General features: G+C 40.3%; 1 protein-coding gene across 1 annotated transcript in view; it reads right to left on the reverse strand.

Moving 5' to 3' along the window:
- Positions 1–13,717: 13,717 nt before the first annotated feature.
- LOC145436919 (carbohydrate sulfotransferase 1-like) overlaps positions 13,718–23,278 on the reverse strand; it is a 30,102-nt gene continuing 20,541 nt past the window's right edge. Inside the window, exons 2-5 of the mRNA XM_080314111.1 lie at positions 17,853–17,977; positions 16,857–16,959; positions 15,467–15,581; positions 13,718–14,153 (exon numbers count right to left, since the gene is read on the reverse strand). Coding sequence (XP_080170237.1) covers positions 13,941–14,153; positions 15,467–15,581; positions 16,857–16,959; positions 17,853–17,977 — 556 coding nt within the window. The 3' untranslated portion in view covers positions 13,718–13,940. The remainder of the gene's footprint in view (positions 14,154–15,466; positions 15,582–16,856; positions 16,960–17,852; positions 17,978–23,278) is intronic.

Raw genomic sequence — 23,278 nt, forward strand, 5'->3', positions numbered from 1 at the left:
CTCCTTAAGGAAAATCTGTCCTGATTTTCGATGAAATCGGAAATGTCCTCCGAGGACGCCCATATGTACTGCTTTTTGACAATTCGTCCTCCTTTATCTGGATTTTGACGTCAGTGACGGCAAGGATGACTAACAAATAACCCTGGTGAGGGTCCGTCAATAGCATTTGCAGTCAAAATTTTCATCTAACTACTAATGAAACAATTTCTTTTACGGCTTCTTTTCTTGCAATTCTTCTGACAATTTCAACCCTTGAAGGGATGCAAATTATTCAAAAAAACTACTTTCTGCTTGGTAAAATTGAAAGTGTAAATTTTTCCCTCAAAATAGACGAGAATCAAACAACTTGAGTGTAGGACAAGTGAAGTAAAGTAAGGTTTACTATATTCTCAATCCATGCCTCACACAAAAATACATTTCTAATATTACTGCACTGCACCAGAGTTGGATCAATTGTAATTTGTAATTGGGCTGAATGTAAATAATTACATTTTTCAATGTAATTGTAATGTAATTGTAATTGAAGCATTTTCATTTTGTGTAATTGTAATTGTCATTTGACAAATATTTTGCTCAATTACAATTTCAATTACATTAAATTGCTATTGAGACCTGGCAAGCACAACATAAAATAATTGACTTATATTGCATTCTCTTTAAATGTCGACAAGGAATTTGGTGGATCCATTCGCGGAAGCCCTTGACTGCGCCCTTGCGGGCGAAGTTTTTTATTTTTACCTCGGCTGCCATTGTATACAATTATTAGATTACTAACCAACGGTTCCGCAGTAAAAGTATATTTCCAGGCAATGGTACCATCCCAAAATAGTCGTGAAAGTCTGGGAATCGGCATTGTTCTGAACAATCGCTGGGCGTAATTGCTCATCGTTGTGGTCATGCTGCTGCGGCGCTCTCACTTTTCAGAAGAGTCGGCCTTAAACGGCTATTTTGGAGCAGTTACATTGCCCTAACGAGATTTTAATTTGTATTTTCGGAATTAGTGCATCAATAGCTTACGATAAAGACCAGATGCATCAAATTTGGACGCTTGGATCGCCAGCTTTAGGACTACAAAGTTTGCTGCTTTTAACCGGCTCCGCAGTACGTTTGTCGGTGCATTCATCCGTGACTCACATCTCTGTTACTGCAAAATGATGAAAAAGTCCATAAAAGAGGACATTTAGGTGTCATCCAAGGACACTTTCACTTTGCCGAAAAAAAAGAGGAAAAATTCTCTTAAAAGTGGACGTATGGTAACCGTAGATCAGCTTCACTGTGTTTTGGCCCATTATTACAATACAGTACAACTGCCTGGACGCCAAATGCCCATTTTAAACTGTCCATGCAAATATTTTCGGGTGAACTCCAGACTAATTTATTCATTCATATCGGCTTACTAAACGCACCGAAATCGGAAGTGGTCATGCTATGAATAGTTCCTGGGATTAGTTATGGTCGCGCCAAATGATGATGCATCTTCGGTCGGTCAATTATTATTAGTCGAGTCATTAGTTGCATGCTGTTATTTCCTGACCTTCCAACAAGGCTATCGGTATTGCGAAAAGATATTACCAGGCCCGTAACTGCCGCACCCCAAACCCCCCAATTGGGGGGGGGGGACGAGCTCGAAGGGCAGCCAAAATTATTTCGTGAATTAGCATAAATTCTAGAGTATTTTTGAAAATTTATGCAACTTTTTCAAAACTTTCTCGCGTACCGCGCGATTTCAAGTTGCCAATTCTCTTGATTTTTGGGTACTCTTCACCCAAGAAAAAATACGCAAGACTTATAGAAAAGGGCATATCGGCGTTGGCCACTACCGCGCCACGACGCACCAAGACATATAAAGTAGGCCATGTAACATGCGACTCCAAGAAGTGTGCCAGAACGATCGGCAGCGATAAAACCTTGGCCGAAAAGGACTGCCCTAATGCCGACCGAAAACTACGTTATAAATACAAAATACTGTCTTGGCCACCTGAACCTCACGAGACAAATACCATCCCGCAGGGAAAAATTATATGTCAGTGAAGAAATACCATTTTGAAATGGTGTGTGTCTTTCAGTTTCCTAGCCGACGTTATGGCGATTCTATATTTTTATATAGCAGACAGGAGATCACGAAATAACGTCATGGTAAGGATTTATACCAACGGGCTTTACAGTTTCCAAGACACCTCACTCAGCTCTACCAGTGAATATGATTACCTGAGCAGAGAGGACAAAAAGTTGATAGCAATATATTTGCAATTCCCGATCTTATTCACCGATTTTATCGTGAATTTTCGAAAATTTTCGCGCTTGGCTTGGCGCTGGATCACTCGGCAGTACCACTCATTTCGTGGAAAAAGCGAACAAGGTGATGTTGAGTAGGTTTATCACCCTATGAGAGTCCAAGACCCAAGATTTTGTGCGGGGCTTGTCGAAGTACTGTTTCGTTCCTGCCAACGGGTTGACGCCCGGAGATGTTTAATTATAATATTGAGGAGTCCTACCTTTTCAAACACACCTCACTCAGCTCTACCTGTAAATCCGATTACGTGAGCAGAGAGAGGATAAAAATTGATAGCAACATACATGCAATTCCTGATTATATTGACCGATTGAATCATGAAGTATAAGAAAATTTTCGCGTTTCGCGCGTTTAGGCGACAAAAGCTGACCCATTAAACGGCCCTCAATGTAGATGATATGTAAGTAGCGGTAATTAGCAAGTGGCCTGAAAAGGGTCCGGGGGGCGAAGCCCCCCTGAAGTTAGGTTCATCAACATATGGGGCCCCAAGACCAACGTATTTATATTGGGGGGGGGGCTGGCAAAGTGCTGTTACGGCCCTGGATATTACAATCGCTACAACGTACCAGAGACAAGATTCGAGGGAGCACACGATTCCAAGTTAGTATTTCAATATGGAGAGCATCATTTTCCTATGTCAAAAGGCGCTACTGAAGTCGCGATGAAAATGTCAAGATTATTTAAATATCTCAATAACTCGGGAGTCAACTTCGTAAATTAAATCAGCGTGCCAACACATACTCATGATTTACATAACACATAATAATGGTTTACATGAACCATTTGTCCGATCGGAACCCTTTCAAAGAGATGTATATAGTTCGCAGCGCATCGGTACTGGATCAACGTTATGAGGTTTCCACATTTGAGGAGGTATAAAACAGCGCCGAATAAGTTGCAGGGCACAACGCATGAAGCAGTATAGGACATTCACATTATTAAATTAATGCCCAATAATTATATACGTGGTCCTGAGGAAGTTTGTCCATTTAACTTCAAGTACGAGTACAAAATACAGGTATGAAAGAATCTAGGTAAGTAGTATCAAAAGTTGATTCGATTGATGAGTCGAATACTATATTAGCAGTTACCTTCAAAATTGCAGATGTATATTTGCGACTGATGATAAATTACCAATGTCACTACGAAACACTTGCAACCTTGGAAATTATTCAGTTACGGTGGTTGCTATCTTGACCGTTTATTATGTCGATTTCAAACCACAAATGGCAGCTTATAATAAAACTACTTCCTTAATATTGATTACCGAAAGTGGAAAAAGTAAGTAGGAGAGATGTGGTACCGAAAATATTTGATAAATTCTCCACGATGATCCCACGATTTCACTCCGTGAGTTTTTTTACAATTGGAATCTGCTAAAATCGTTTCTCATATGCATATGAATTCGACCTATACGAGAGTTATGGGGTGTGCTACAGGTGTTTCCTGTTTTTGGGTGTATAAAATAAATCTCGCTCTACATATACATTTTTCTCTGTAACCTTCCACATGAACAAACCACCAATCATTTTAATATGAACTGTAAGGCTTGTATCAAGCTACATAACGGCACGTAGCTTTTTCATTAAATGTCATCATTGAGTTGACTTTCGACTTCAATTATAAACTTGATAGCGTGGGGGGTCGATGATAAATGGTCAAATCAAGCAAAATAGTCGGACTAACTAATCATTCAACAACATGAACGTGCCTACATACAAGGAGGCTGTATGTCGTAATTACCCGTGGTATTTTATCGCTGTAACGAGTTATTTAGAAGTCAAAATGTATATTTACGCGCAATATGTGTGTTCCCCGAAATGTGCAAATTTAAACACAAATCGGTTCGTCATTCTATGCCAACATTTGCGTTAATATTTATTCTATATTTCTAAGGTAGCGAACAAACCTTATTCTTTGGCTTCCTGTAACCATGCTGTATCTTATATTCTGGTACACAGCAGAGTTGGATCAATTACATTATTTCAGTTCAATTACAATTACAATTACTTTCATGAATGTTTCAATTACATTACAATTACAATTACTCCATGCTAAAAATATCAAATTACAATTACAATTACAATTACTCCTTGCATGCTTCAATTACATTACAATTACAATTACAATTGCTGCTGTTGAACATGTAATTTAATAATCATAAATTCAACCGTGCTCCTTGACAACCGTAGCGTCGTATTTAACAACAATTCAAGTCTAGTTCAGATTGTGTAGTAATAAATGCGTTTATGTGCGTACATAGTATGCTATGTGAGATGTCATTGTGGCGTAATATAAGCGTATTTTGAATGCTCGGTAATTATGGCTCACGTAATTGGAAATGTAAAATGTTATTTACCTAATTTCCTATGAGTTAGGATCAAGGATAGGGTGCAGTATGTCGTTGAAAAATTATTATAATATATGTACGTGTTGGATTTGCGTCTATAGTATATAATTAAAGAAGTCATATTATTTTTATCGAGGGACGTAGGAATTAGGATGAGGAGTGAAAACAAAACCGTGCTTTGTCAGATAAGACGTTATATAATATCCAGTGGTCTGGTTAGTTAGCCAGACGAAATAACGATGCAGCATCGTGATCTGAAATCGTATTGTAGATTGCCAACCTACGGATAGATGCGCAAGATGTGAGTCACGGATGAATGCACCGACAAACATACTGCAGAGCCGGCTAAGAGCAGCAAACTTTGTAGTCCTAGAGCTGGCGATCCATGCGTCCAAATTTGATGCATCTGGTCTTTATCGTAAGCTATTGATGTACTAATTCCGAAAATACAAAATAAAATCTCGTCAGGGCAATGTAACTGCCCCAAAATAGCCGTTTAAGGCCGACTGTTCTGAAAAGTAAGAGCGCTGCAGCAGCATGACCACAACAATTACCAATTACGCCCAGCGATTGTTCAGAACAATGCCGATTCCCAGACTTTCACGACTATTTTGGGATGGTACCATTCCCTGGAAATATACTTTTATTGCGGAATCAGTGCGACACTAGCTTTCGATTAGGACCATACATATCAAATTTCGACGCTTGGATCGCCAGCTATGGGAATATCAATTCTGCTGATTTTGGCCGGCTCAGCAGTTCGCTTCTCGGCGTATTCAATCGTGAGTCACGTGTTGCGAATCCATCCGTTGGTTAGTAATCTAAAAATTGTATACAATGGCAGCCGAGGCCAGCATAGCGGTAAAAATAAATAAAACTTCGCCCGCAAGGGCGCAGTCAAGGGGGTTCCGCGAATGGATCCACCAAATTCCTTGTCGACATTTAAAGAGAATGCATTATAAGTCAATTGTTTTATGTTGTGCTTGTCAGGTCTCAATAGCAATTTAATGTAATTGAAATTGTAATTGAGCAAAATTTTTGTCAAATTACAATTACAATTACACAAAATAAAAATGCTTCAATTACAATTACATTACAATTACATTGAAAAATGTAATTATTACATTCAATTACAATTACAAATTACAATTGATCCAACTCTGGTACACAGCAGGTAAAGTTGGAACATCTGAATTTTTGAGCGTATGTTCCAAATGTACCATGGTCACGTACCCTTGGACCCACCCGGCGGAGACCGATGATACGTTCGAGCAAGGAATTTAGAGCGTTCAAGAATATTTTGTTTAAAAGCCTGATATTCACGTATATAACCTAGGTAGGTAGAGCTTGTATCCGAGTATTGAGCCAGGATAAGATCTGCTGTTATCGACAGAACATTTGGGGGCTAGATATCATTTTGTAATTTTTGATCCATCGGTACCACATCCCCCATACTTTTAAAAAGCCAAAATCTGTGTAGCAGTCGTGAAAGTTCAACACATAATTGCATAATATGGTCCTATTGATATAAATCCGGATATTTTCGCCTGACACTCGACGCGGGTGTTTGTGTGCCTTGGGGTCGACTTTTATCAAAATACGAAAACCTAGTGTGCACCAACAGAAGCAGCGTGTGTACCATCTAAAATACACAATTGAATAGTATATTCATATTGAAATGAACCCAAATATTTTCGGCACACACTTGTCATTGGTAGTCGTCGGCAACTAGTAGAGCAGGGGTCACCAACTCAAAATTGGTCGCGGCCCCTTTCCCAATTTTGTAGATGCCGCGGGCCGCATGAGTTCAATATCGCGATAAAATAGGCCCCACAGTTTAACAATCACGTTTTAAAAACTTCACGTCAGTAGAACTATGAGCATGAGCTGCGCACCCGACATAACTTTTAAGCGACTAAAGAATCAATATCACTGTTCGCTATACATGGTATTTCCTGTAAAACTAATTTTATTTAGGGCTTGTTCTTTTGGGGAAACCTCAAGTGGTTTTCTAAGCACCTTGGCTTTGACAGTGTCTGGGCTATTGCACGTGAAGTAAATATGCTCATTCATATCAACAAATTCTTCCTCCATGAAATAATATTACCATCCCCGAAGCCGCAATAGCTAATGAGGAATATTGATATTGGGCACAGGAGAATAGCTTACTTTGAACAACAACAATATCTTCAAACTGAAATCAATTTCAACATTCCAAAATGTTTTACTATAAGCGTTCTTCCGAGATTTTAGGGTATATGTCGCGGGCCTCAAAATATGACCTCGTGTTGGTGACCCCTTCCGTAAAGCATTCTACAGCACGGATCACCAATTATTCTGGGGTGATTGTGTGGAGCCTTTAACACCAAAGCTGCTAAATAGGAAGATTTTATTTTACTTTCAAATGAAAATTTTGACATTTTCGATTTTAATTTCGACAAAATATTGCGCTCATGCATGTAACCTAGGTGTTTTAGCGCAGTGGTTCTCAAACTTTTTCACCTCGCGGACCAGCAAAATATCAAAAAATGTCTGGTGGCTCGGTAGAATTTCAAAAATTGAAATCAAGCCAAAATGTAAAGTATATGCAACCGTTTTTTGCAAGTATGTGGTGCTTGCGAGTGACATTTGAAGGGTTTTGTTTGTGAATAATGATGTTGTTGCATCCATGTGATTTTACGATAATGAGGCTGCTAAATCCCGGTAAAATTGCCTTGTGTAGATAAACGTGCTACTAAAGAGAGTCATTTACAGTCTTTCGCGCCGAAAACCGTGGGTTTAACCGACCACGCCATCTCGTATAACATTCTTATTGTTCACATTATCGAGAAAAGAAGCGTTTCGGAGTCGAACCAAGCACCTTGTCGTGCTACCTTGCTCATTGCCTACTACCACCGGACGTAGTCCACCCTGGCTGCTCGGAATACAATGCGCCGCACCAAAAACACCTGGCAACAGGTATACCGGCCGTGCACAAATTCCGTGGCGAAAAAACACTTCTTCAGCTCCCCAACCCCCAAAACAACTTTGGCGTCTTGGATCCCCACAGGGCAGTAGGCTAAACTTCGTGAATGGGAGTGGGCTTCGTCCCCCAAACCGCACAGTTAGGTGGATTTTTCATCAGTATTTGTGAGGACATTCATTCGACTCAGGCTATAGCCTAATCGAACCAATTGCGAAAATTTTCGATCATTCACGACTGAATGATAATATTGGTAATTACATATAAATTGCTATAATTTTTTTCATCCTCCGAGAATTGTCAGATTTTCAGGTAGAGCTGAGTGAGGTGTCGTTTTGGAAAATTTTCAGCAAGTCAAATTCATCATATTCGGGCGGGCATGTTGCAATAATTATTTCGTTGCATGTCATTATTTCGCTACCTACTGTTATATAGTGACGCGCTAATGGCTGAAGTCGAAATGCCTATTTCTCTAAATCATGTGTATTTCATGAAGAAGGAGCACCCGAAAAGCACGACATTGAGTAGGAATAATTCGCGCAAGGCGTGAAAATAAATGGGAAAATGTTGTAAAAAGAAGAAAGAAACAGTATGATTTATGACCGTTAGCGAAATAATTTTGAACCCCTTCAAGCTCGACCCCTCTCCAATTTGGGGTTTGGGGTGCCCCGGTTACGGTCCTGCACAAAATGAATTAATCGAAAACGAACAATCGCGCAAACTGTGTGTTTTAGCGAGTCGGCTCATATTTTTCGCGTGCAAGTCGTCAAATGACACGTCTTGAAGTTCAAGTCAAATCAAACATGTTTCCAGCCTAATGTTGCCTCACGAAGTTTTGAATCTGGAAAATTTGGTGTTCTATTTATTCTATCAATGGACAAGCCTTCAACATATTCCATCTAGAAATTATTGTATAAACTTGTAATATTCCTGGCGGACTGGCACCGATGGTTGAGAACCACTGTTTTAGCACATTATGTGACAATTGGACTTATACTTAGTATACTTATCTTCACTTCTGGTTTGAACTGTCTGTCCCTGCGAAGTAATTTGGCCGAGAAAAAAAACGTTTCGACTTTAAAACTGACAAATTTTTACACGTAACTGAAATCAATTTCAGCCTTTCAAAATGGTTTAGTACGCGTTCTTCCGATATCTCAAATAAGTTCGCGGGCCACAAATCACGTCTTCGCGGGGCTCGTGTTGATGAACCCTGAAGTCGAGAATCGTAAAGAACTTCGTATATCTACAATGACAACACAATATATGACGTTGCCGGCATGAGATGTCAACTATTCGCGGTGAAGAGCCAGCCCAAGCTTAATGGTGTCTCACAGTTTCATTGGTGTGCCTTGGAGTAATGCTTTTATCAAAATACACCAGCCAAGGCTGTGTCGACAAAATGAGTTCGTGTACCATCGGAAATAATACATCGAGCGGTGTCTTATTAGAAACTTCATGCTGGTGACGTCATATTTGGTGACACGACTATTTATATACAATGTTTTTTCGAATCCTCTAGAGCAGTGGTACCCAACGTTGGCGATTTGGCGGTCTAGGGGGGCGAAAATGGACAAAGGGGGCGAAAATAGCGAAGGGGCGATAGGGGGGCGATGGCGCGTTAAGACGGCTTAATTGGAGCCAATTCGGAGAAATGACCTTTTTTTTAGTCAATCCACGAAAATTTAGCTGCAAAAGTGTAAAAGTTCGACATATAGCCGAAAAGTTGACCTTTTTTTAACCATCTGGCCATTACAGTTTGTATGCTCGTTATCCGGTTCACAAAATTGGGGGGGGGGCGATGGCCGGTGTGGGGCTTGAAAAGGGGGCGATGAGACGAAAAAGGTTGGGAACCACTGCTCTAGAGTCTAGAATGGTTGCTGAAGATTACCCGTGACGAGTGTCAGCCGAAAACATTCGGGTTCAATTCAATAGGAATATACTATTCAATTGTACATCAACGTTCTGTACCTACATGAAGCTCTTGAGAAGTGGAAGTAGTTCTATAATAAAACACTTTAGTAATTGGAACAGGTATGGCAACTACCACTTGAATACTCCGGAAAATTAGATGTAGTCCATTTATTCCAAGTATACTAACCATCAATGTTGATATCTTCGATTCAAAATGTAACAAAATAATGCAACAAACTTATACAGGAAATCGCTATCGCAGAGTCTCGGCGCGGCGTTTGACATGTAATACTTTCCACTGACTCACAGGAACCGTCTCCGCAGAAAGGAACTGATGATAAATTTGCGATACGCGAAACCTGATGCAATTTTAAACTCGGCTATCGCGATGTCAGAGAAACGTGAGGCTCATCTGATCTGCTGTAAAATATATGACAAATCTGAAAATATGACCATAGAAGGCATATATCGTCTCAGTGGAACAAAAGCAGCGTATGTCCATTTTACACAGTTTGAGAAAACTAACTTCAACTAAAACTTTCATTTTCTTTCGGCCTGAACATGGCCATGCTTTCCTTCGAAACAATGTGACAACCATAAAGATGGCCATGACAGGGAGTTAAAATTATTAAAATTTTTACAAAACTAGATTTTCTATCAATTTCAAAAATGGATCTAAAAATTTAAAAAAAAATGGACATTAGGCATCTAATTTGACTAATTTACAGCGAAATGTCTGTAATTTAATTCCATTCTAATCTGTGAAATATGTCAATGCTCAAAATTTTAATTCCAATCTAATATATGGTTTTCCTGAAAATGCTACAAGAGAACCATATAGTGCAAAACAAGTAAACGTGCTGTTCAGACATTTTCCATTCTCATGCGTATGAGAAGAAGTGATGGTTTGATACGAACTTCATTCATAGTCCAAGATTTCGCGAATTCAGTAATTCTCAATCAAATTTATTCTAAAATAAACTGTGTAGCCATGACTCTAATTCTGATATGATTTGGAAAAGGTCCAAATTTTCCATGTACCACTGCAACCCGAACTAGAAATATCGATTTAAACTCGGTATACTCTGGATGCTGCTCTCGCTTATATCCCTGAAATATCAGCAGAATTCTAGATATGGTACCATAGGCCCAGTACCAAATAATGCTGTATGGTTTTCGGTAATCTCAGAGCAGCGAACCATAGTCCTGTCCATTGTGTAAAAACAATGTATTCATTTTGTATTGCGCCCTATTCCGGATCTCGGAGCATCCACCAATTCAAGTCATATGATGATATTGCGTTTCCGCTGCTTACCTTTTCACACTTGGTTGTGCGTCGAAATCTCTGTGGAATACTTCGCATGTGTATTTGTATGTATATAAGACCTGCTACATGCATGTATATTATAATTGAGGATTCTTACATTCGATTGTACCTTTGATAAGAAGTCTAAAACGATACAAGGTACAGCGGTATAGCCTGACACACGCGCGTCCTCGTCCTACTACCATAAGGTCGACACTAAAGATCATCGCTCTATCAAACATGACGAACCTGAATTGTGGAACAGTATCTCATCGGCTATCCGATAGTCGTAGAGAATTCCAGCGTCCACATTCCAGTTGAAATCCTAGAAATTTCTGCAGGGCATGGTATGGTATGGTATGATATGGAAGTATCGTATGGTATGGATCGATATTTTGGTATGGTATATGGAAGAATGCAAGTATGGTATCATGGAATGGAAGATTTTAATCTATGGTATGGAACGACATTTCCATACTTCTATACTTTGGTAATTTATACATTTTATCGTGATCGGTGCAAGCTTCATGAATCGTACGCTGATCGCTGCTCACTCAATACGATCGCTTTTGTTATGTGTGAACGTTAAGTATTGAACGATGTATAGGTACAAATACGCGCTTGTGCAACCATTTCTCGCCGATAATGATAATACAATGTGGATTTGAAAACAGCATTGTCATACAGGCGTAGCCATGTTTGCTTCTCTCTGATCAACTAACTCACGGCGCAATCCTTAATTAAGATTTCAAAGCGTTTCATAAGTCCTGTAGCCAAAATCCACCAATATATATCAATTCATTAGGGTTGAGTACATCATAAATGCCGATAATGCAAGTCTTCTCGCTTCGGCACCACACCACCGTGGACTAAACCTCACCAAAACAGACTCTGTAAAACTATTACCAGGAATTAGATTCGCATCATGGCTAGTTTAAGCAATATTGACATCCGAAATATCAATAATATTGGTGCTAGAAAAGGAAATATACTTACGATATTTTAGTATTCGAAAGTATGCAATATGTATCAAGTATGGTATGGAACAATGTTGGTATGGTATGGAAAATTGCAAGTATGGTATGGAACGAGTAAGGCAAGTAAGGAGTATGGAAAATTCTCGTTCCATACCATACCATACCATACCCTGCCTGCAGTCTATCGGACCACGACCTTAGACTACATATCAATCTCGCCTTCCATCACATGCCATCTTGTTTTGTCTTTTCATTCAGATTGCATGCCTCTTCTTTATATGACCTAGGCTCAGGCGAGTGTCTGATTTCAAAGACTACTTCAAGTCTTTTCGACACCTTCCTATGTTTTCACTGTATCGAAGTCTTGTGATGTTTGAAATAATGAAATTATTAATGAGACAGATAACGAACACGGCACCTCTAGCTGCGGCTGCTTTGTGACTGCTGGATTTGCGGTACAGTTGTTATCCGGAGCCCGGAGCTGTGCACTTCCGGCGGTGCTGGAGCTGGTGCCGGAGCCCTACACTAGTTCAAATAGATCCGGGTGAGAGCTGGAACTGTTGTTTGAAAGTAACCCCCACTCTGATGTACTTCTTAAGATGCTTTGCAAATACTGTTGGCTGAATTCACAAAATATTGCGGCAATCGTCCACAAGATTAGAAATTGTTGCCTCGTTGTGCCACCTTGTCTAACTAACCACGTTCATAGATAGGTGCAAGACATGGGTTTGCTTGCTGAAGTTTTGAATGCTGTAGGGATTGAGTTGACTAAATCAACCGGTTATGCTTGGCAGTTTTACTCAAAGCAAATTGAATTCACTTGAAGTCCTTAATGATGATGCAAAAAAGAGGTGTAAGGTAAGTACAGACTATGTTGGATGTGACATCCAAACTATGCTGGATACCATTTGGCATAGTCTGTGCTTCTCTTTACAACTCTTTTCTGCGGATCAATAAAGACTTTGACATATCATATATCCAGCATGACCAGTGCTTACATTTACACCTCTTTTTTGCTTTATCATTAAGGACTTGGACAACACTTGTAAGTGAATTCATTTTGCTGTAAGCATCTGATAAGTGCCAAGCATAACCGGCTGATTCCGTCGATCCCTAGAGCCCGACTCTTCAACCGGATGTATCGGATATCCTTTTAGTTTCGACTGGTTTGCAAGTGATACAATATATCTGGAGAAACGACAATCTTTACCGATTTACCGCGACCTTTGCAGAAACATCTAGTGCCAGACCAACCGTAATGTGACATCAAACCGACATGACTAATACAGGGGTGGGCGAATATTTCATCAACATCAGACCATATCATCATAACAACACTGATTGGCCTGTCGCTTATTGGATATGGTACCGAACTCGGTGGACTTGGTAACGACCAAATCCACCACTGAGATCGATCATTGCGCGACTGAAAGTAAATCGTGTAATCGTAAGCGATGGGTTGGGTGCGGTAGCGACTAGCGACTAACATTTGTACACTTCGCGACCCATAATTCAAGAATCAAAGGCGTGCGGATGCCGTTGACAGCTGCAGAAAAACGCTTGGTGGTATTCCTTGCATGAAATGTTATTATTAATTAATTGAATGTTTGGCACGCGCGATCGTGCGAATCGTGACAAACAAAAAAACTACGAAATAAAAAAAACTACAGATTAAGATTTTGATCCTTGGTATTACGGTGATGCTTCATTCTTCAGTGACAGCCTCTTTAGGCCTTGTGCATGAGGACATCGATAATTGTATAGTTCAGTGTCGTTGAATACGTATAGTTCAGTATCTTTGACGCTGTTCGTCTTCCTTCGGAGAGTTGATGCTCTGTGTTAAAAACGAATCTTCGAAACGTTCCAAATAAACAGACAAAAGCCCACTTTCATGAATACCAAAGAAACAATGCTGTACTGATTCAAACAGAACTGTACGTTCTGATCAGACTACCGATAAAGATAACAGATTTTTGCTTGATTCGAATGCAAAATCGTCCTCTTGTATAGACTTATATCACTTGCACGAAAAAGGCGCGCGTGTCATCCAATTTTGTTGCAGCCCCGAAGAGTCCTTCTGTAGCATACTACTGCCCCTCCAAAGCAAATGCACTGTACTTGTTCTCACTCTTAACACTCTACTTGCGAGCGAATGAATGAAATGAAAAATCTTTCATATTCTCTTTGTTGCCGAATAATGTGTATCCCATTTTTTCAATCACGTCAGCACATTCGTCCTGGATACGCTTGACGAGTTCGAAGGGCACGATGCTTCTCCATTCGTTGACGATTTTCAGTGGGTCACGAACTTTTCCGTAAGGCTGATCAATTTTTTTCAGTAGCTTCCTTGCCTAGGAAGAGAACAGAACTGGATATTTTCTGCGACATATGTATGTTGTTACGGAAACAGAACAAGTTCAGAAAATCATGGGTTATCAAATTTGTCGTCGTAGATGCAACATCGTAGTTTGTATTTTTTCACGAATATCCGCTCCTGTTCTTGGAGAATGCAACCTCATCAGATTGCTCATATAGCAATACAATGTATATAGCTGTCATAACAATGTATCGCGTCTAAGGAATTGGTTATAAGACTTGGCAATATGGAGTATGCATGACTAATTAGAATCTGAATCACGTATTAAGCTTCGAGTCGATTCGATTCTCATTCGTCTTGGCGTCGAAATATAATAAAAGTGGTGTTATGTCAAATATGTACCTTTCATGGGACTACAAGGAAGACAACTCCAGTTCTAGATCACAAAACTTTAAGATAAGTTGGTATGTTCCGACCAGGCCTATTTCTTGGCAATCGTGACAATTCTGCCGGTTGTTAAAGTCTAGCAATTACACGTACCATATGTTTCGTATGCTGCAAAACGATCGAACTAGGTTTCAAGTCCTCCAGGGTGGAAAATACCAACGAAGCTATAATTTCCGTTGATTCATTAACTCCAAGTGACGTCATAATTTCGAGTACTTGTATCATTTTGCCCAGCCTTAGTTAGTTGTACTTTTTATTGGGTAATATGGTCAGGTTATAGAAGATGCCACATTCGTTAGAAAAGTGGAGTTGGCTTAACTCTACTGTATTATTACAAAATCATTTACATTGAATTAAACCTGGCCCTTCGCGATATTTCTTCAGATCCTAAATCGAAAAGTACTGAATTGGATTTGGATTCCGGCTCAATATGAATTTCACCCTGTTGGTAGGCCGGGACCACCTCCTGTTTCTTATTCCGTGTCTAGCATATCATTAGTGTGAGACCAATTTTATCGGTAACGACAGTCAAGTCAAAGTACAGCATTAATTCCTATCGCGAGACATATATTACTGCAACATCAAACATTGTGGCGTGATTTGACGAGTGTACAAAAGCAATAAGCACATAATTTTATAATATTCAGAAACGTGCACAATTTTCAATCTATCATGGTGACGCATGTCAAAATATGCCTCGAAATGGTTCCACCAACAAATGCGATAAAGTATCAACTTTGACTGATATTAGATGAGAGACATGTAGGAATTCTTGATATCTATTACGTGACAGTAAACCCGTTTTTCGAGACGCTAACACTGCGGTTGCAGGCAGTGTTTCTCATTATTACCAACTACTTGGGTCGAAATGGATATATTTATATATATTTTGATTATTACCTCCTTACTTCCTTCTCTACCCTTTGCGACGATCTGTTTCAAATGCGTTATATTTGGATGAAGGCTGCTCCTCACGTACTCATCAACCTCTCGTGGAAAGGGGAGTTCCAAAAATCTGTAAATTCGTAGAGCGTTATTGGAATCAATACGGGTGCAATAATTTCACAGAATATAAGGAGCAGAGAATTCCGAACCTAATTTGTTGGGAAGGGTCGGTGGACCCTTTTTTTTCAACAGGACCAGGAAATCGATACAACGAAATCGTCATCCCTGGTATTTGTCCGTTCATCTAGGGAAGACTAACCAATAAATGCTGTGCTTTTGAGATCTATCACGCGCTCGGCAGCTCATCGATGTCTTGGAATTATCTGACGTCGAGCTAAAAACGTTAAGACTTTTATTTTTATTTGATGGACCTTTATACCTAGTCCGCAGACCCCCAATTAGCCCATAGCGTAATCGGAGAATGCCCGGACTCTTGCTCGGCAAGTCGTAGTTCCATCCCTGACCGTGTCGGACCACACCCCGGCTTAGCTATTAGGTGAAGCATTGTGACAGGGCTTTGATATTAGAAAATGGTTGGAAAAGGAAGGACCTCTAATATAGATAATCGGTATTCAACATATAGAAATTTTTATTCTGTAGGACAGATGTTTTGGGTCTAGGACCGCAGTTACTAAAAATGCAAATGATCCAGAAAAAAATAGATCTTTGTGATAAAACACTTTCAGGCAACTTATTTTTCAAACCGAACTCAGGAAATCACCCAAAATTATATCGATAGTCGACATAAACTCCCATTGATACCATAAGCTCCAGCTTGTTGTTCTGAGCTTATTTTGTACGGGACCACGAGTCAGGTAAAAATTTGGGAATTAACGTTCCGTGAATTTCGTTGAAAAGTTTGAAACACTGCTGTATCCGAATATCTTTGTTTTTTCCGTCATCATGGTACCTTACCGCCATAACACCACGGTGGAAATTGTGTTAGCTCTCTCAAATTGCATTAACCTTCTTCCCCAAGGATTCCTAATGAAATTATAATTTTTGTAGTATGGCTTGTTGTTTCTAGGGCTCCAGGAAAGGCCTAATTTGTAATTAAAATTGTGAAACGACATAGTCTTTATTGATAAGATGTGTCTTTATTTTATAATTATATCGTGATTTTTTTCCTATTTTTAGTAGCTCACCAATATGAAAACTTGTTTCACACTGATCATGGTTTTATTGGTTCTGGGTATATGATGACCTCTGTTAGTTCTCAGCTATGTGAATTTAGGTACTCCGCAAAATGACCCCCAAACAATTATAGTTTCGTGCTAAAAAAAGTCAAGAACACCTTCCCTATGGCATGCCTAGGGAAAATCTGAAGCCATCATATGAAACCCACTCAAAAACTTTCTTCGCTTCGTCGATGACATTCGTCGCCATATCCTCGTAACGTAATCTCAAATAGCGACCGTTCGCAATTATTGAAGACATTTTCGCCCCATCTGTTCAATAGAGAAATTTAAGAAATCCGCATTGTTGTATCGAGCCCTATAGTGATTTTGAGTCGACGAAATGGCCGAAACTATTTTCGAAACTATATTCTTCTTAGAAATAACACTATTCATCTTCCAAATAGAACTATGAAAGCTCTCATCAAGTTCCAAATGACTGCAATCACCGATTTAAGGTGGTGCATCCAGAATTATTCATATTGAATTATTACTGATTTATCTTTTTGTGCACATGCCGGTAAACTGGCATTAATTGACCAGAACAAACTCGCTCTTTCCATATCATCCACTCGAATACTACACTAACCCCCAGCGGGCTATGTTACCCACACCTAATGAAGTCAGCCCACAACATCCTTATAAGGTGGCTAGCAGGTATATGTACGTAGGTCCGACTATGAGTAGCATTGTTCGTTATGGCACAATTCCATGTTCACATTATCTTATTCTTCTGCACAGGCTTACTTGAAACAGGCGCTAATGGTTATCTCACATTTCTTTACTCAAAATTAGAATCTCTTGCCAGTCAAGTATTCATCATGTTAGCGTGGATTGTAGATAGGATTAAAATGCTTGAAGGCAAGAAATCATCAACTATAAACATGGGCAATGAATATATTGCAATTAACAGGTAAATGATGTCGCAGTTAAAAAGAAAATTATTCTCTCATGAGGCATTGGTAATAGATATATTGCCTTCGAATGTGTCCAAGGCTCAAGTTCAACAAGGCAGAATAAATGTAATCGTATGTAATCGTTTGTGTTATTTACTGTGGTTAATAGCAGCAGATTGTCATGACCATGCCGTTTATGTCGCTACACCCGCTAAATAGGGCATGTACTAATCTCGCAAAATAGTCATCATATAAGTATAGTATCCCGACCTGAAACGCTTTTTAAGTACTCAAGATTGCGCCGTTGACGACGGCAGTAACTGTAGGTGACGTAGCCACCGATTCCTTCCAGATTAAGATGATCATTGAGCTTTATGCGGGAAGATGCAATAGACCTGAAAAACGATCACTTAAATGGTACACGGACTCCTTATGTTGGCACAGACTTGGTTGGCGTATTTTGATAAAAGTCTACATTAAGGCACCCAAATGAAAGTGTTTACGGCCTCTCCCGACAGCACGAAATCTGGTGTCTTGATATTTTTTCGCTCAAACGGGATTTATACAACAAATGTTTGCCAATGAATAAATTTATGAACTTTACCTGTTCTGCATCAAGCATTGGGGGATGAGTCAAGGGTGCGAGCCTCGCAAAGCGTGATGCGCGTGTTCTGATAAATCTAGGGACATGTTGTTTTATGCGGTTCTGCAAACGTGGTTTCGGTTTTCCCACGAAGCCACAATCACAGTAGCACTTATATCAATAAACTACTTTACGTTGTTGGATTGTAGGAAGAACGTCTTTACGACTCGCATGGAGAAGTCGTAACACTTACTGACCGTAAAAATCAACAGTTTTTCGAAGTGTGTGGAAATAGGAACACTCCCACTTGGGTAGATGGATATGTACATCTCAGATCAGTGGTTCCCAAACGGTGGGGAATTCCCCACTGGTGGGGAATTGAAGGTTTTCTGGTGGGGAATAGACGCACTTGTTCAAAATTATGTACAGGGCAGTCAACATATTCGCGGAGACACACCATGACACAATTATCACAAGTGAATGGCTGGGTAAATTAGTTAATGTGGTAGTAACTATGACCGTAAAGAGTTGCTGACATTCCAATATCTTTTACGCTGTCATATATGGATTCACTTGTGATAATTTAATTCTCAGTCATTGTTCAGACATCCAAATCTCGTATACTCAAAATATAATATGTTTATGTCAAGTCGCATATGCACCGATTAGTAAATACTATGTCTTACAGAATAGTATAACGACCTTTACAGTTGGATAAAAATTATCGGTCATATGAATACAACCAGATGAATTAATTCAAGTTTGCTAGTTGTACTGATATAATCAAGTAAGTGAAAACTAGATTTTTAACACTGGTGTTTGTTGTGTATAATTCTTTTGAGTATGGTAAGATGTTAAAATGTCTCTTTGGCAAACGGAAAGCCTGATCGCGAATAGAGTTGTAATGTTTCATTACTTGTTTCAAATCAATGTGCGTATAATTTCGAAATGTGACTGGGTGAAAGTTGGTAGTTATGTTTGTCAATCTATTTCAATTCAGACTATGTCAATGTCGAAATATTTCATTTTGGATTATCTGAATTTACCTTGAGTACATCCCGCGAATGGATTCCGACACCGCACTATAACTAGATCGCTATGTCTGATGCATTATCCTGTCAGCGACGTAGGGTTTTACAATTATTTCACACCTTTTTGAATAAGCACCAACTTCGCAAAGGATTAGGGTTGGATCAGAAATAAGTGAGAATTTGTCGGTATTCGAATCACCGTCTGCGACGGTTCGGTTATTCGTTACTTATTAAATCTTACCGGTGAAATCCAGTTCTGTGACATACTGATTACCAAAATATCACATTGTGAACGATCGATATGTATGTAACAGAAAGTCACGAGTGATCGCTATGCCTGAGGTGTTATCTTGTCAGCGATCGCGGGATTTGCAACCTATTTCACACCTTTTTGAAGTGTTAGTTTGTGAACGCGGCTACTGTTGGTATTGGAATCGCCGTCTACGTCGGCTCTGTGACCGATTAATTACCAAAATATTACTTGTGCGTGATTCCTACCTCTGTAACACCGAACCACGAGAGATGGCTATGTCTGATGTGTTATCATGTGATCACTCGTAGGATTTTACAAATATTTCACACCTTTTTGAAGTGTTAGTATGTGAACGCGGATATTGTTGGTATTCGAATCACCGTCTACGCCGGCTCTGTGGCAAACTAAATACCAAAACATTACCATGCGACTGATTCCTAGATTTAGCAAACTATTTCACACCCTTTTTGCTGAAAGTACGACATGCCGCCCGCAGTCTATACCCGAAAGTACGAATCACCGCCGCAGCCATAAGAATAATGATATATTGAAGTCGCAATCACCGTAAACGTTAGGATTACCTGCAATCGGTCATATATAATAATTTGGGGTATACACAATAACTAAGGATCAATCACGTGATCAATATACTTCGTGATCAACATCACCTTATGACCGCAGCCCATACCAACAACATTAGTTCACTACGACACAAGAATCCGTGGGCACATCATCGCCACAGCATATATCTGAAAGGGTACCATCATCACCGCATAGGCACATCATCACCGCAGCCTATACCTGAAAGTACGACTCACCGCCACGAGTTTTCACGGCACATCATCGCCGCAGCCTATACCTGAAAGGGCACCATCATCACTGCACCCATAAGAACACATGGCACATCTCCACCACAAGGGGGATCTAAAAGGGTACCATCACCAGGGCCGTAACTGCCGCACCCCAAACCCCCCAATTAGGGGGGGGCGAGCTCGAAGGGGGCCCCAAAGTTTTTGGTGAATTAGCATAAATTATAGAGTATTTTTTGAAACTTTATGCAACATTTTCACAAATTTTTCGCGCTGCGCGCGATTTCAAGTTGCCAAATGTTATGATTATTGGGTATTCTTACCCCAGTGAAAAATACACAAGATTTATAGAAATGGGCATATCGGCGTTGGCCATTACCGCGCCGCGACGCACCAAGACATATACAGTTTTAGGCCATGTAACACGCGACTCCAAGAAGTGTGCCAGAACGATCGGCAGCGAGAAACCATGGCAGAAAAGGACTGCCCTTATGGTGACCGAAACCTTCGTTATATAGGGTATAGGCTACGAACTATACATATAGGTTTATTTGTCCATAGTCTCCTAAATGACTGGCGCCGAATGTTCCTGTCTTAGTAATCTGAACCTCATAGGACAGATACCATCCCGCAGCGAAAAATTAGATGCCAGTGAAGAAATACCAATTTGAAATCGTGTGATCTTTTAGTTTAGTAGGCTACGTTTGGGCGATTCTATATTTTTTGATATAGCAGACAGGAGGTCACGAAATAACATCATGTAACGAAGTTACACCAATGAGTCCGCCCGTCAGAAGATGTTTAATTATTATTTACGGGCTCTACAGTTTCAAAGACATCTCACTCAGCTCTACCTGTAAATCTGATTTCGTGAGTAGAGAGGACAAGAAATTTATAGCAATATATATGCAATTCCCGATCTTATTGACCGATTTTATCATCAATTATCAAAACTTTTCGCGCGTGGCGCTGGCTAACTGAACTGTACAACTGTAATTACGTGACAAACGCGAACAACGTGATTGGGGGGGGGGGTCGGTTTATCACCCTATGGGAGCCCAAGACTCAAGTTTTTAAGGGGCCTGACGAAGTGTTGTTTCATTCCTGCCAACGGGTATACACCCGGAGATGTTCAAGTATTATTGAGGGGTCCTACCATTTCAAGTACACTTTACTCAGCTCTACCGGTAAATCATATTACGGGAGCAGAGAGAGGATAAAAATTGATAGCAATATATAAGTAATACCTACCATATTGACAGATTCAGTCATGAATTATAGAAATTTCTCGCGATTAAGCAAGCAAAGCTGACTCACTAAACGGACACCCCATGTATAAACAGCGTCATATTGACGTATTCAGTCGTGAATTACAAAATTTTCTCGCGCTTCGCGCGATTAGGCAAGCAAAACAGACTCACTAAACGGACAACCACTGAAGAAACAGCGCACACCGTATGTAAAGAGCGTATAGTCGAAGGGGGGTCTGGGGGGCGAAGCCCCCCAGAAGTTAGGTTTACCACCCTATGGGGGGCCCGAGACCAACGTTTTGGGGGGGGCTGACGAAGTGCTGTTACGGCCCTGACCATCACCACCCCGGGCTTTCAGGCACATCACCACCCCGCCCGTAAGCCACAATGGGCATCACGACCGATCTATACTACTACTCACATGCGCAATTACCGTTACCAGTTAACTGCTCTGGAATGTATGTATCGACAATTATATTGCGTGTTGTTCCCAAAACCTGATTTTTAACTCTGGATGACCAATAATGGCGTCACAATCGCACCCAGATCGACTAGTTTGACGTGAAATATCGCTTTCGCGAAATTTTGAACGTTACTCTTACTAATAATGGTTTACAATACGTTTTATGTTGCAGTTATAGGCGATTGTCTTGCATACTGGTGTGGTTGTGTGTCTTGTGTATAGTCAAACCAGAAAATAGCTGCTCTGTGATGACAAGAGTGTTGGGTAGTGGGGAACAGGACCGTAACTGCCGCACCCAAACCCCCCAATTGGGGGGAGGGGAGGGGGCGAGCTCGAAGGGGACCAAAATTATTTCGTGAATTAACATAAATTATAGAGTATTTTTTGGAAATCTATGACACTTTTTCACATTTTTTCGCGCTGAGAGCGCGATTTAATATTGCCGAATATCTTTATTGGGTACCCTTCCCCTGCGAAAATACGTAGAATTTATAGAAATGGAGACTTCGACGTCGGCCATTACTGCGCCCCGACGCACCAATACATATGAAGTTATAGGCCATGTAACATGCAACTCCGAGAAGTGTGCCAGAACGATCAGCAGCGAGAAGACCTTGGCCGAAAAGTAATGCCCTTGTTGTGACCGAAAACTTCGATATATATACAATATACATATATGTTTAATTGTCCATAGGCGTCTAAATGGCTGGCGCCGAATATTCCTGTCCTGGCGATCTGAACCCCACAGGAAAATGCCATCCTGCTGGGAAAAATTATTTGCCGGCAAAGCAGTACCAATTTGAAATCGTATGTGCATTTTAGTTTTGGCAATTTTCATATCTTTTGACATAGCAGATACTGGAGGTCACGAAATAGCATAATGTAACAAAGTCAATATACCAACGGGTACACCCAAAGATGTTCAATTCTTATTTAGGGGCCCTACCTTATCCAACACACCTCACTCAGCTCTACCGGTAAATCTGATTACGTGAGCAGAGAGAGGGGTTAGAAAATTGATAGCAAAATATATGCAATTCCCGATCAGATTGACCGATTCAAACATGAATTATATAAATTTTTTGCGCTTCGCGCTTTTAGTCAAAATAAGGCGACGCACTAAACGGTAGACCCAATGTAAATGATAAGTAGCGGGGAAAAAGTATACAGGCTCGGGGGGCTGAGGGGGAAGCCTACCAGAAGTTGGGTTTATCACCCTGTAAGGGACCCAAGACCAACGTTTTGTTGGGGGGGGGGGCTGACGAAGTGCTGTTACGGTCCTGGTGGGGAATAAAGGCTAGGAATAA

Source organism: Botryllus schlosseri, chromosome 4 (assembly GCF_051294905.1).
Source record: "Botryllus schlosseri isolate E-star chromosome 4, Bs_hap1, whole genome shotgun sequence".
In the NCBI taxonomy this organism is placed as follows: Eukaryota; Metazoa; Chordata; class Ascidiacea; order Stolidobranchia; family Styelidae; genus Botryllus; species Botryllus schlosseri.